The 15,974-nt window shown below is 38.8% G+C and overlaps 1 protein-coding gene across 1 annotated transcript; it reads left to right on the top strand.

Moving 5' to 3' along the window:
• The first annotated feature begins 3,802 nt into the window (after positions 1–3,802).
• On the top strand, positions 3,803–7,442 carry LOC110889806 (LEAF RUST 10 DISEASE-RESISTANCE LOCUS RECEPTOR-LIKE PROTEIN KINASE-like 1.4). The gene is made up of 4 exons (XM_022137371.2): positions 3,803–4,758; positions 5,756–5,785; positions 5,880–6,230; positions 6,303–7,442. Exons 1-4 carry the CDS (start codon positions 3,948–3,950, stop codon positions 7,238–7,240), a joined length of 2,130 nt encoding a protein of 709 aa, XP_021993063.1. The 5' UTR covers positions 3,803–3,947; the 3' UTR covers positions 7,241–7,442.
• Positions 7,443–15,974: the final 8,532 nt, after the last annotated feature.

The raw sequence follows: 15,974 nt of genomic DNA, 5'->3' as shown, positions 1-15,974 counted from the left end.
TCTCCCATTATTAGCATTTCAGGTTATAAATATTATATGGTTTTGGTTGACAACTTTACAAACTATGTTTGGATCTACCCACTTAAATATAAATCCGATACATTCACCACATTTACAAAATTTCACAAACTTATCCAAACCCAGTTTCACTTACCTATTAAAACCTTTCAATGTGACCTCGGCGGAGAATTTGATAATAATAACTTTAAAACATTTGCTGATCAAAACGGTCTCATTTTTCGGTTCTCTTGCCCCCAAACCTCTCAGCAGAATGGTCGGTCAGAAAGGATGATTCGTCGTCTAAACGACGTTATCCGGGCTCTTTTAGTCCATGCTCATCTTCCGCCTACTTTTTGGGTCGAGGCTCTCCATACAGCAGCCTACCTACATAATATATTACCCACCACTCGCCTAAACTTTCAAACACCCGTATACGCTCTCTACTTCCGCCATCCTACATATGACCACATTCGAATCTTTGGGTGCGCATGCTATCCCAACATGTCTGCCACTCAACCAAACAAACTCCTACCCCGATCGGCCCGTTGTGTATTTTTGGGCTACCCATCCGACTTCCGCGGCTACAGATGCTATGACCCCATCACCGGACGGGTGCACCTCTCTCGCCATGTGATCTTTGATGAAAATACCTTTCCCTTCACTGAATTGACCTCCACCCCATCCTACAAATTCCTTGATGACCCTACTCCCATTACTCCTCATTTTTTTCCATCGGTTTCCCATACTACCACCCCTGAACCACCTCTTTCCACACCCCTACACACAAATTCTACCAACCCCAACCCACCAACCTCCGAACCCATTCCTCAAACCCAACCCGTGGCACCCACACCACCCTCACCGCCCTCACCACCACAACATGCCACTAACGACCATCCTATGCAAACCCGAGCCAAAGCTGGCATCTCAAAACCGAACCCTCGTTACAATCTCGCTGCCACTTCCAACATTTCACCCGTCCCACACTCTCATACCAAAGCCTTATCAGACCATAACTGGCTACGTGCCATGAACGATGAATTTAGTGCTTTGCAGGTTAATAATACTTGGGAATTAGTTCCGAGGCCAGTCAACAACCCCATCATTCGCTCCATGTGGTTATTTCGACACAAATTCAATGCCAAAGGAACTTTGGAGCGCTACAAAGCCCGTCTGGTCTGTAATGGAAAATCTCAAACAGTAGGTGTCGATTGCACCGAGACGTTCAGCCCGGTGGTTAAACCGGCAACTATCCGTACAGTTTTGTCTCTTGTCGTGTCAAGGTCCTGGCCGATACATCAGTTGGACGTTAAAAACGCCTTTCTCAATGGCACTCTTCAAGAAACTGTCTACATGCATCAACCACCTGGATTTGCGGACCCCAATCATCCAAATCACGTCTGTCGTCTAAAGAAATCTCTATACGGGTTAAAACAAGCTCCGCGGGCATGGTACTCACGTTTTTCCACATTCCTCACGTCCTTGGGTTTTCGTAGCAGTATGTGTGATACATCACTTTTTATTTACAAAAATGGCAACCAACTGGCGTACCTTCTACTTTATGTGGATGACATTGTGCTGACAGCTAATCAACCCGCTCTTCTCACACGGATCATCACTTCATTGTCTAATGAATTTGCCATGTCAGACTTGGGGTCACTCCACCACTTCCTCGGCATTACAGTCACACGAGATCACCAATCAGTACACCTTGCTCAGTCTCAATATGCACGTGACATACTTCATCGTGCCAACATGACCGCTTGCAAACCATGCCACACTCCTGTTGACACAAACTCCAAACTAAGTGCCACCGCAGGAACTCCGTTACCCGACGGCACTTTATACCGCAGCTTAGCAGGTGCTCTTCAATATCTCACCATCACCCGGCCTGACATCTCATATGCGGTTCAACAGATTTGCTTATTCATGCATGCCCCGCGAGACACACACTTTGATTTCATGAAACGAGTATTAAGGTACATTCACGGCACCATTGATCTTGGCCTCCGCCTCTCCGCTTCCCATGATCACACATTAGTTGCCTACTCAGATGCAGACTGGGGCGGCTGCCCCGACACTCGTCGATCTACATCAGGCTACTGTATTTTTCTTGGTGATAACCTGATATCCTGGTCATCAAAGCGCCAGCCAACAATCTCTAGATCCAGTGCGGAAGCCGAGTACCGGGGAGTCGCAAACGCTGTCGCAGAAGCCACCTGGATCCGAAATCTGCTTCTTGAGCTTCAAGCTCCGCCTCACAAAGCTACGGTAGTTTTCTGTGACAACGTCTCTGCAATTTACTTGTCTGGAAATCCTGTCCAACATCAGCGTACAAAGCATGTTGAAATAGACATTCACTTCGTTCGTGAAAAAGTTCAGCTTGGTCAGATCAAAGTTCTCCATGTGCCATCCTCAGAACAGTACGCCGACATCTTCACCAAGGGCCTTCCACGACACTCATTCGAGGCTTTCCGATCCAGCTTAAACGTTGCTGCATATCCACGTTCAAGCTGAGGGGGAATATTAAAGGAAACACTATCATTATTATTATCTTTATATTATTTACATTGATTTGATTGTTTTCGATATGCACAATCATAGGAGTCAATTGTGGACCCTTAGTGCTATTTATATTCATTGTATTCGGTGGAGATACAGATCATCAAATAACAAAAAGCATTCTCTATTCCATATTCTTTCAAAAATAACTTATGTTCGTTTTAACTTGCGTCTTTTCTAGCCATTTTAGCTTTGTACAATTGGTCCAAATACATTTACATGTTTTTGGATAAGTTCCAATTCGAAGACTCAACATTAGAATTTGCTAAATTCCTTCATAATCAGAAATAACAACATAGTTGAGTTAAGACAATAGATTTGTACCAAAGCACCCAAAATTGGAATTTTGGCTCCCCATACTAGAAGTTAGTCCAATTCTGATAAATTTGTTCACACACTTACATAAGATATAATTAATTTTGAGTGTAGATGTTATATTTATACATTAATTGTTAGATTATCATTGTGGTAAAACTTATTTAAGATAAAATAGCTATAAATAAATTAGCTACATCTAAAATTCTAAAAAATAAATATATTTTTTAACGGCAAATTTTTATTCACTCCTTATGAGACTTTCGGGGTGTTTGGCTTAGTTTTTCCAAACTACTTATGACTTTTCCCTTCATATACACTCTCAATCCCAAACATCATTTAATTTTTCAAAAAGTCAATAAGTTATAAGTCGGCTAAAATAAGGAATCCTAAACACCCTCGTTAACCCATGACCTCTCTATTTTAGTTGCTTCTAGAAGTTTTGCTACTCCATTAGAGTAGAAACATAATTAAATATAATAACTATACTCCTGAGATAAAAATAAAAAAAATATTAAATAACTAAATTATTACATCAAACTATCTTTTATAGGGTAAATCTAAACTTGATGACTCGAGTCAAAATTAAAAAAAAAAAAAAATTAATTTTGATTGGATAACAATAATAACATTAATAAAAATAAACACATAAATTACTTAAATCAAAGATTCATTCACTTTCACAATAAAAAGAAATAAATCAACATCGATAAAGTTGAAAAAAAAAAAAAGCTTTAGAGTTTGAAATTGGTTGTCTAGATGATGAATATAGTTAGTTTTGGATCATCTCACAAACCAAATAACCAATTATACTTGGTAGTTTGTAGACTATTTGATCCTTGTAAGTTGTAACTTTGTAAACAATAGTTAATGTTCTAATTACTTTCTTTAGTCAAACTGGAAGCTTCTATAGTTCTATTCAATCAACTTCTTTCATAATATAAAACGTTTTTATTCCTTGTTGATGAAAATAGACAATTATTCTATCATATTTCCCATCAGTTACAAAAATTTCTAGCTAGTTCATCATTTCCTCTCATACCACCACTTGTCCCCAACTCGCGACCACCATGAACCACCGTCTAGACCTCACCCCTTCCCTATTCGCGCTAACAGTCGTTCTAGCCACCGTAATCCATTTCCCCGTCCTACGCTGCCAAAAAACTCGACCATACGATATTTGTCGCCAGTCAGTCAAATGTGGAAACATCCAACTCGAGTACCCATTTTGGGGGTCTGACCGTCCTGCTTACTGCGGCCACCCGGGTTTTCAACTAACCTGCCAATCTGATGTCCCCGAGCTCGTATACAAATCCGTAAACTATCGAGTCCTGGACACCGATAGCAGTACACAAACGATCACCATCGCTAGAAACGATCTTTGGACCAATGACTGCCCTGAATACCTCCACAACACCACCTACAACTCCACACTTTTCAACGGAGATAATTTTGATCAACAGAACATATCTCTCTACTACAAATGTGATACTAATATACCCGGTGGGATATCGGTACCAGCGGGCCATAGATTCAGTTGCAATGTTAATAACACCCAAAGTGACAGTTATTTCTATTTAACCAATTTGATCAGCCCCAACATTGCCAATTTCTTTGTCCTGTGCGACAGTTATATAACAGTCCCGGTGAATCAGTCTTCGGCTGCTAGATTAGCGACAAGTGGTGCTTCGAGGAGTGATCTGAGCTCGGCTTTGACGGCTGGTTTCAACCTACAGTGGACTGCGAATGATGATGAGTGTGAGCAGTGTATTCAGTCTGATGGTCAATGTGGGTCAAACTCGACGTCACCTGATTTGTTTGCCTGTTATTGTACCAGTGGGAATTTCTCGTTAACTTGTAACAATGTTGGCGAAAGTGGAGGTAAGTAATTTTCTCGTCTGCTAACTCACACACAGTGGCGAAGCTTGAGATTTCCGACCCGGGGGCAGAAGTCATCGGACCTAAAAATTTCTATAAAATTGCGGGGTCGAAAACGTATATACCCAAACATTTCTATACGAAAACTACATACTCTCCACTACTGAGCGAAAAGTTCGGGTGGTCGGCCGCACCCTCCCGCCCTACTTAAGTTGTGCCCATGTTCACACACCCACCATCTATAATCTTAAATCTACACCTTTTTTGTCACGATAGGATTAGAACCTTTAACCTCATGAAAAGTGATACATCTTTGTCACACAATGATACCGCTAGACTACAAGCAGCTTGGTCGGTGAGGTTATATACATCTTGTTCGTCTATAATAGTATTACGTCCACGTTAAACAAATTAGACAAGATTAATTGTTTTAAATATTAAGAAAGAAGACATAAATAATCTTGATTTTTCACATCTTAGCTTATACAAATTATTATTATAGTTAGGTAACAAACAAAACAAAAAATAATAAACAGTATTAAAATGGAAGGAATCCCATAAGGCGACGCCAAGAAATTAATGTAATTTGTTAGGCCGATTTTGTATCTATTATAGACTCCCTCTTTGGACCATTTTTTAATTTATAGAATCATAGGGGTATGATTTTACGAAATTAATATGAAATTTACCAGTTTGGTTTAGTTTAAACAAGCTGTAGTTAGTTTTCATTTAGATCAGGAACCTATTTAGTTAAACTAGTCATGTTCAGTTAAACTTGGCGTTACAGATTGACTCGTTTAACCTGTTTATTTTTATAAGTTTCTTTTAAATGTAGTTTACCTATCCTAAATTCAATGTACATGTTGTATTTTGCAAGTTAAAAAAGAAACGAGTATCAAGTTTTATAACTTATACGGAACTGTTCATATACACTCTAAGTTAATGTTTTGATGAGATGAGTTTGAAGCTAAAACTTTCTTAAATTTTTATATAATTGCAGGGAGTTCAAAGACTAGTTCTCTGAGTATAGGTATGTGTTTTACTTCCACCAAACAGACTAAAGTTTCTTCATCTGTCATTGTTTCAAGAAACTAAAATTTGACTCTTCTATCTTCGAATTCTAGTACTTCCAATCGTTGGAGCGGTTATTGCTGGTGTTGGCATCGGATGGGCAATCTTTGTTTGCCGACAACGGAGAAAAAAGCGCACAATCAACGAAGCATCAGCCGCCCAAACAGAGAGCAAAGCCATTCTGACAAAGTTTTCAAGCAAACGACTAACCAGTGACGATTCTAATTTCACTTCCAGCATCCCTTCATTTCCTACACCAAGAACATCGGAAACATCTAGAGAGTTCGGAAAAAGCTCATATTTTGGAGCTCAGGTTTTCACCTATGAAGAATTAGAAATCGCTACTGATAACTTTAATAATTCTAGAGAAATTGGAGATGGCGGTTTTGGAACAGTGTACTATGGTAATACTTATAAACCTATGTTGTGTCGAAATCTATGAGGCGTCGGTTTAACACTTTGGATTCTGCTTTCAGGTAAGCTTCTTGATGGTCGAGAAGTTGCTGTCAAACGTTTATACGAAAACAATTTCAAACGCATGGAGCAATTCATGAACGAAGTTAAGATCTTGACAGGGTTAGATCATGATCACTTAGTGAAACTATACGGGTGCACCTCAAAACGAAGCAGAGAACTTCTTCTAGTTTATGAGTATATTCCCAATGGCACAGTCGCCGATCATCTTCATGGAAAACTAGCAAACTCAAGCTCGAGTTTGTTCTCATGGTCCGTGCGGTTCAACATTGCTATACAAACAGCTGACGCGATTGCCTATCTACATCAATCAGGCATCATTCACCGTGACGTGAAAACTACCAACATTTTGGTGGATAAAAGTTTCCAAGTCAAAGTTGCTGATTTCGGGTTGTCAAGGTTGTTCCAAAATGTTACACATGTGTCCACTGCGCCACAAGGGACGCCTGGTTATGTTGATCCCGAATACTACCAATGTTATCATTTGACAGACAAGAGTGACGTCTATAGCTTTGGGGTCGTCTTAGTTGAGCTCATTTCTTCATTACAAGCCGTTGACACCAGCAGGCACAGGCTCGATATAAACTTGGCTAATATGGCTGTAACCAAGATTCAAAACCATAAGTTGGATGAGTTGGTTGACAAGAGTATCGGGTTTGAGACAAATGGGCAGGTGAGGAGGACGACCGCGTTAGTGGCTGAGCTGGCTTTCCGGTGTCTGCAACAACAAAAGGATATGCGGCCGACGATGAAAGAAGTGTTGGAAACTTTACAAGGGATTCAGAATGATGATCTGAATACTCAGAAACCGGAGGTGGTTGATATTGTGGTGGATGATGGTGGTCTGTTGAAGGGTCAACACACAGAACCAGCATCACCGGAATCTGGAATTACTAACAAATTGGTTGCTAGCTCTGTACCAAATTCTTCTAGTGGTTGATTAGACTTTCATGAGTCTGAAAAATATTTTTTTTTTTGTTGTTGGTTAATGATTATTTAGGATGTTATAGTATGATAACACATGACAAGTTCTAAAGGGAATGTACATAGTAAAATTCTAGAGCAACTATAATCATATTCCCTTGTTTTTATATCTTATTAAGTTGTGGAGTTCATGTCTATATAAAGGAATTCATTCATTATTTTGGGTATGCTTGTTGTTTTGCGTCCTCTTCCTGCGAAAGCAACTGGGATCCCTCCAACTGAATTAACAGTTGTTTCCAAGATCAACAGTTTTTGCTGCTATTCGACTCTCCATGATACTTTGATACATGCCTTTCGTTAGAGTTAACATCCGGTTGACTTGGTATTTATTTATAATGCGACTCTCAGTAAATACCTTCAATATAGACTGCTATCATCTTTCCCCGAGTCAAGATTATTTTAGTCGATCAACAGTATTGGAATGAATTCGCTGGTATAGATCAGAATGTTTATGATGTTCAGATAATGAATTGGTGAATCTGAATGATACATACATCGTTTACTATATACAACCGAGGGGTTTAAGAATAACCGCCCTTAACTTAGGTTAACCCTATTAATAATAGAAAAACATAACAGAACTTATGTTATACCTAATATAAATACATATAAACTTATAATATGATCTAGCTTAATACTTGTCTCGGTCTAATAAACAGTCTCTTTAATCAAGACGGTAATCAACCACAACTCTTTTCTCTCCCTTATTATGGACCCTCATTCTTTCTTGATGAAAACTATTGTTGCTTTCCAAGTATTTATTCAATTTAAACATACAAAATAAAATCTAAAACTTTGTTTTGTCACTAAAGTAATATGATTTCGGATTTGGAGTATCCACAGGGAAGAAGTCATCAAATGATGACGCTGTTGGATTTATTAAACTAATTTATTTTTATTCTTTTATTATTACTCGAACATATAAGTAGAACTGCATATGATATGTATTAGATTAGTTAATGATACGTTTTTGTAATGATCGGTAGATAAGCGGGCAAACCTTTCAAATAACTGTCCTTGACAGTTACCCGCCAATTCGAACCGCCAAAACTCGTATGTATATATTCAAGTTACCGGAAACAATGTCCGGTATCAAGACATTTCTTAACTTTACTGAGATTTGTCCATTCCTTTCTTTGCACTTGTTCATCAATATCATCTTCAATATGCACATTCAATTTGGATCAATCGCTTATGACAACACTAACCCCACACATAATTCCGCTGCACCATCACACTCTCATGCATATTCGTCTTCTGATTCACAACAAAGTGGTATCAGAGCATCTAAAGGAAAGGAGAAGACGACTGAAATTCGATCAACATCCACACTATTACCGTGTCAACATTGTACAGACGAGATGAGGGGCAAGAATAAACAACGTTATCGGGAAAAGATTTGTTTTTACTGTCGAAAACCCGAGCACCAGATTTCTTCATGCCTGAAGAAGGAAACCGATGAAGCAACCCAACTTATCCGGCAGGCAGTGAACACGGGGATACAGAACAAAGAAGAAGGAGTCAAAGATCATCAGGAGATGATCGTTGTCGATACCGAAGGAGGGCTCTGGAGTGACATATGGTACGTTAGTTCTGTGTTTAAACATCACATGGCCGGAAATCTAAATGTGTTTAAACGCATTAAACACATCATTGGGGTTGAGACACAAACGGGAGAAAGCAATTTCTTGTTCACACGGGGGGTTGGTTCGGTAGAGATTAAAACAAGTAATGAGATTATGAAAATTCAAAGTGTCTTTTACTCTCCAGAATTAGACTGAAACATTTTAAGCATGGATCAATTGACTATGCAAGGTTTCACTCTCAATAAAGATGTTGACACTTGCATAATTTTTTCCATGTTTTCTGTTCCGGTGAATAACTCGGTGAATGAAGAGAGTGGGTTAACAAGGGAAGAAGAGATTGGGTTAAAAGAAAAGCAAAACGTAATTGAAGAATGGGTATTTGATGAAGAGTTCAAACAACGTTACTTGAATTCCTATTTCGAAGAACTTCATCTGTCATCACAAGAGACATATTGGAGTATTATGATCGTTAGGGCCATGGAATTCAACGAATTTGAAGATTGTAGAGCATTTATGAATTTACTGGATGATCGAGAATTTGTTTCAAATATAAACATATACTCGATTCAAAGTTTGAAGAACTGGTTAAATGGTTTCTATTCGAATATATGGGAATCACAACAAGGCCGGTTCCACCAGTTACTTCACACAAGAGAAAGATCAACTTACTGAGTCTGTACTTGTTGGTGGCCGTGGACGGAGGTTACAGGAATGTAACAACGGAGAACTTGTGGCCTGCAATAGCAAATGATCTAGGATTCGATTATGAAGACGGAGATTACATGAGAGTCACATATGCCATGTATCTCGATATCCTAGAGTATTATTATAATTTTAAAGTTGTTCAAAAGAGAGTGCAGGACAAGGAGACGGTCTTAGAAGAAGGAAGGTCCACCGGTGGCTGCCATGAAAGATGCAGGGGCTGCACAAGTTGCATTATTTGCAGGTATTGATGATGAAGACTGGAATCAAGGAAAAAGAAGGAAACGCTTCAATTTCAACTATGCAAGATGGGCAGTAGATGAAGCGAATCGAAGTGTTTTAGATCAAGCTCGGAAACATAACCAAGTTTAAGGGGGGTTATGTTGGATTTATTAAACTAAGTTATTTTTATTCTTTTATTATTACTCGAACATATAAGTAGAACTGCATATGATATGTATTAGATTAGTTAATGATACGTTTTTGTAATGATCGGTAGATAAGCGGGCAAACCTTTCAAATAACTGTCCTTGACAGTTACCCGCCAATTCGAACCGCCAAAACTCGTATGTATATATTCAAATTACCGGAAACAATGTCCGGTATCAAGAAATTTCTTAACTTTACTGAGATTTGTCCATTCCTTTCTTTGCACTTGTTCATCAATATCATCTTCAATATGCACATTCAATTTGGATCAATCGCTTATGACAACACTAACCCCACACATAATTCCGCTGCACCATCACACTCTCATGCATATTCGTCTTCTGATTCCCAACAAAGTGGTATCAGAGCATCTAAAGGAAAGGAGAAGACGACTGAAATTCGATCAACATCCACACTATTACCGTGTCAACATTGTACAGACGAGATGAGGGGCAAGAATAAACAACGTTATCGGGAAAAGATTTGTTTTTACTGTCGAAAACCCGGGCACCAGATTTCTTCATGCCTGAAGAAGGAAACCGATGAAGCAACCCAACTTATCCGGCAGGCAGTGAGCACGGGGATACAGAACAAAGAAGAAGGAGTCAAAGATCATCAGGAGATGATCGTTGTCGGTATCGAAGGAGGGCCCTGGCGTGACATATGGTACGGTAGTTCTGTGTTTAAACATCACATGGCCGGAAATCTAAATGTGTTTAAACGCATTAAACACATCATTAGGGTTGAGACACAAACGGGAGAAAGCAATTTCTTGTTCACACGGGGGTTGGTTCGGTAGAGATTAAAACAAGTAATGAGATTATGAAAATTCAAAGTGTCTTTTTGTCACGGCCCCCGTGTCCGGTTGACCCGGTCCAGGAGCCGCGGGACAGAAATCACGTGGTATTCATGTTCACAGCGGAAGTCTTATCAGGATCGTTTTAAACTTGAAAATATCCGAGTTTTATTTATTTATAATTCGGGATAAACCCCGTAATTTACAGTAGAGAAATTTCATAATTTCTTCATTTTACAAACATGTTTATTTCTTTATTCGAGCCACTACTTTAAGCTTCAGAGTGCTCCTGAGCACTTGTACTTGATTCAAAGTAGGTCACCTGAAACATGTTGTAAAAATATTTTGTTAGCGGGGAAATACTGAGTGAATCATTCATTTTAATAAAAAGACACCTAGTTATAATTTACAGCACAAGAGCTATTACAATGGCAGTATCTTATTTTTATCTGGCGCCTTGTCACTCCTGGTGACTATGGTCATGCCACTATTGGGTCCTTCCCCAAGTAATGACGATTATCACTGTTAGGACTTATTTGCCTAACCGTGAGAGATTAGTAATGTGCACAATACCCCACTAGCCAGTGATTCAAGATAACCACGACTTAATCCCTGTAATTATAACTTTTGAAAATAATTTGAGGTATTGTAAAACAGTTGATAAAAAGAGAATGACTCACATTGCAAGTTTAACCAGCGAAGGTTTAGCCTACTGATTAGCTTGATTAACCTAATTCAAATAACAATGCACACGAAAACTAGGTCAGTAACTAATACAGCATTTACGATAATTCACGAGATGTAACCCTCACAACGAATGACATAGTGCAAATACTCGAATATCCAGCGGATTCACAACGAATAACAGAGCATAGCCCGAATTTGGGCAATACCCAAATATCCTGTCAGAATCACGACGAATAACAAAGTATAACCCTAATGCGGGCAGCACTTAAACATCTTGTTGGATAGTTTAAATCGATCGGATATTTAATCGTAGCAGCGATTGAGTTATTACCCTGTTTGTCGCGGCAGCGTTTCGTTTTTCATGTGTGTTTTGTATTAAACAGTGTATAACTCAACGTATATTTGGAATTTTTACGTCGAACGAACAGCAAACTGCAAGTGCCAAGCCCCCTATATATACTGAAATTTGGTTCCCCAGGCGAGTCGCGACACAGGACACCAGTCCTGTCGCGTGTCGCGGCGGGTGACCATCTACCCTAGGGTAGCCCCGTCACTTGCATAGCCTTCCTGAGTCGCTGGATTCGTAAAATTTTATTTCGACAACGTTTAATTTAGATAATTGTAACTTAGGGTTTAACCCCCTGAGTTTTAGGAGCCCTGATCCTGATTTCCGATTGTTCTGAAAATTTTAGGGTTTATGTAAAATCACTTGGGTTTCTCAATTAGGGTTTCCGGGTAAATATAATAACATATAATCTACTAATAAATACTAATTTTGGTGAGTGTTGTTACATCCTCCCCACCTTAATAGAAATCTCGTCCTCGAGATTTACTGGAATAAGTGTGGATACTTGTGTTTTATCTCCGATTCCAGTTCCCAAGTATATTCAGGTCCTCTCTTTGAATCCCACTTGACCTTGACTAGCACCAGTCGTTTATGTTTGAGAAACTTAATCTTTCTATCTTCTATTTGGAGTGGTTTCTTAATAAACTTCAACTTTTCATTTACTTGTATATCTTGGAGAGGTACTACCAGAGATTCGTCAGATAGACACTTCTTAAGATTGGATACATGAAATACATCATGTATTCCTGCTAGTTCTTCTGGTAATTGTAAACGATAAGCAACTGGTCCTATTCGTTGGATTACTTGGAATGGTCCTATGTATCTTGGACTTAGCTTCCCTTTCTTTCCAAATCGCACTACTCCTTTCCAAGGAGAAACCTTTAAAAGTACCTTATCTCCGACTTTGAATTCTAATGGCTTACGTCGATTGTCGGCATAGCTTTTCTGGCGATCCTGAGGCGGTCTTTAGTCTTTCTTTAATTTGAGTAATCTTGTCGGTAGTTTCTTGTACAATCTCAGGTCCTGATAATTGATTTTCTCCTATTTCTGCCCAACAAACTGGAGTTCTACACTTGCGTCCATACAGTGCTTCGAAAGGGGCAGCTTCAATACTTGTATGATAACTATTGTTATAGGAGAATTCAATTAAGGGCAACTGATCATCCCAATTTCCGCCAAAATCTATTACACATGCCCTAAGCATGTCTTCCAATGTTTGAATGGTTCTTTCACTTTGTCCGTCAGTTTGGGGATGATAAGCCGTACTTAAATTTAATCGAGTACCCATGGCTTCTTGGAAACTTGTCCAGAAGTGTGAAGTAAAACGACTATCCCTATCCGATACAATCGAGAGTGGAACTCCATGTAGGGATACTACTTCATCTACATATAATTTTGCTAATCTTGCCATGCTGAAAGTTTCTTTCATGGGTAGAAAATGAGCTGACTTGGTTAATCGGTCCACGATTACCCAAATCGCATCATTACCTTTTCTGGTTTTGGGTAACTTAGTAACGAAGTCCATAGTTATCAGTTCCCATTTCCAAACAGGCATTTCTAATTGTTGAAGTAACCCTGAAGGTTTCTGGTGTTCTGCCTTAACTTGTGAACAAGTAAGACACTTAGATATATAACTAGCTATATCCTTTTTCATACCTATCCACCAGAAATTATTTCTTAAATCTTGGTACATCTTATTATTTCCAGGGTGCATGGTATACCTAGATTTATGGGTTTCTTCTAAAATCTTATTTCTTAAATTCCCCTGTTTAGGTACCCAAATTCTTTTCTTATGGAATCTCCAAATTTCATCATTTCCTTGCTCTAATTCTTTCAAATTCGTCCTTTCATTCCTTCAGCATCATCCTTGATTGCTGTGGTTTGAGCGTTCTTTAATTGTTCCATTAAATCTATCTGTAGATTTAATCTAAGAGCACGAATTCGCCTTTGCTTTTCGTGGTATTTACGACTTAAGGCATCTGCGACTACGTTTGCCTTTCCTTCGTGATATTGAATATCACAGTCGTAATCGCTTAGGATTTCCATCCATCTTCTTTGCCTCATGTTTAATTCTTTTTGCCCAAATATGTACCTTAAACTTTTATGATCTGTATAGACAGTAAATTTACTTCCGTACAGATAGTGTCTCCAAATCTTAAGGGCAAAAATTACTGCTCCTAATTCTAAATCATGAGTTGTGTAATTTTCTTCGTGCTTTTTCAATTGTCTTGAAGCATACGCAATTACCTTTTTGCGTTGCATTAATACACATCCTAATCCTAGCATAGAAGCATCACAGTAAACTTCAAAATCTTCTGTTCCATCTGGTAATGCTAAGATTGGGGCATTTGTTAATCTTTGCTTTAAAATCCTAAAAGCTTCTTCCTGTTTTGGTCCCCACTCAAATTTTACAGCTTTACAGGTTAACTTGGTTAATGGTACGGCTATCTTAGAAAAATCTTTAATAAAGCGTCTATAATAACCAGCTAATCCTAGAAAACTTCTAACTTCCGTTGCTGATTGCGGGGCTTCCCATTTGGTGATGGCTTCAATCTTGGAGGGATCTAAGTGAATATCTTTGTGATTCACCATGTGTCCTAAGAATTTCACTTCCTTGAGCCAAAATTCACACTTCGAGAATTTGGCATAAAGCCTTTCTTTTCTTAACAAAGTTAAGAGTGCATGTAGGTGCTCACAATGTTCCTCCTGACTTTTGGAGTAAATAAGTATATCGTCGATGAAGACGATCACAAATTTGTCCAAGTACGGTTTACAGATTCTATTCATCATGTCCATAAATGCTGTTGGGGCATTTGTTAATCCGAAGGGCATGACTGTAAACTCGTAATGTCCATACCTAGTTCTGAAAGCAGTTTTTGGTATGTCTTCTTCTTGTACCTTTAATTGATGATATCCGGAGCGCAAATCTATCTTAGAAAAATATCTAGCTCCTTGCAATTGATCAAAAAGATCATCAATCCTAGGTAATGGGTACCGATTCTTAATTGTGACTTTGTTTAATTCCCTATAATCGATACACATTCTCATTGATCCATCTTTCTTCTTTACAAACAACACCGGGGCTCCCCATGGAGAGGAACTTGGTCGTATAAATCCTTTACTTAGTAATTCATCTAATTGTTTCTTTAATTCTAACATTTCAGTAGGTGCTAACCGATAGGGTGCCTTGGCTATTGGTATAGTTCCTGGAATTAGATGAATTCTAAATTCTACCTCCCTATCGGGTGGTAATCCTGGTAATTCTTCTGGAAAGATATCTGGGTATTCGGATGCTATTGGAATATCCTCCAGTTTCTTACTTTTGGTATTAACAACTCCTGAAACCATATATACTATTCCTTGTTTTCTTGAATAACTTGCCAACTTCATTACTGAAATAAATTTCAGTGGCTTTTGTGGTTTGTCTCCGGTAATTATTACTAATTCTCCTGTGGGTGTATGGATTTCTATGGAATTTTTATCACAGAGAATTCGAGCATGGTTGGCTATTAACCAATCCATTCCTAATACGACATCGAATTCGGCTAAGTTCATTGGTAACAGGTTTGCAGAGAATTTATGGCCTAAGAGTTCTATCATTCCTCCTTGCAAAACCTTATTTATTTTAACAGAATTTCCATCTGCCGTTTCGACTGTAAGAATCTGCCTAAGGTTGGTTAAAGGTAAATTAAGGACTTGGCAGAACGAAGTATTTATAAAACTTTGGTTTGCACCAGAGTCAAATAATACTTTTGCATAAATGTTGTGGACTAAAAACGTACCAGCTATGACATCAGGAATTAGTTCGGCTTCCTGAGTAGTCAATTGGAAGGCTCTAGCGTTCCTCTTGGTGGTTCCTTCAGCCGGTTTAGCTTTGTTGTCTGCTGGTTTGACTAATTTAGGGCAATCTGGCTTATAATGCCCGGTTTCTCCACAGTTATAGCAGACTATTGTTTTCTTCCTTCTGCAGTCTTCTTCTTGATGTCCTGGAGTTTTGCAGAAACTACAGTACCCTCTGCATTTTCCAAAATGCTTCTTTTTACAGGTACTGCAGAATGAGATGTTGGAAAACCGCCCGGTTCCTCTTTTCTTGAAGTTACTACCACTACCCACACGAAATCCTTGAGTAATTTTCTGAGCCAAA

This window comes from Helianthus annuus, chromosome 9 (genome assembly GCF_002127325.2).
Source record: "Helianthus annuus cultivar XRQ/B chromosome 9, HanXRQr2.0-SUNRISE, whole genome shotgun sequence".
Classification (NCBI taxonomy): domain Eukaryota; kingdom Viridiplantae; phylum Streptophyta; class Magnoliopsida; order Asterales; family Asteraceae; genus Helianthus; species Helianthus annuus.
This window is presented reverse-complemented; position numbering and strand designations above follow the sequence as displayed.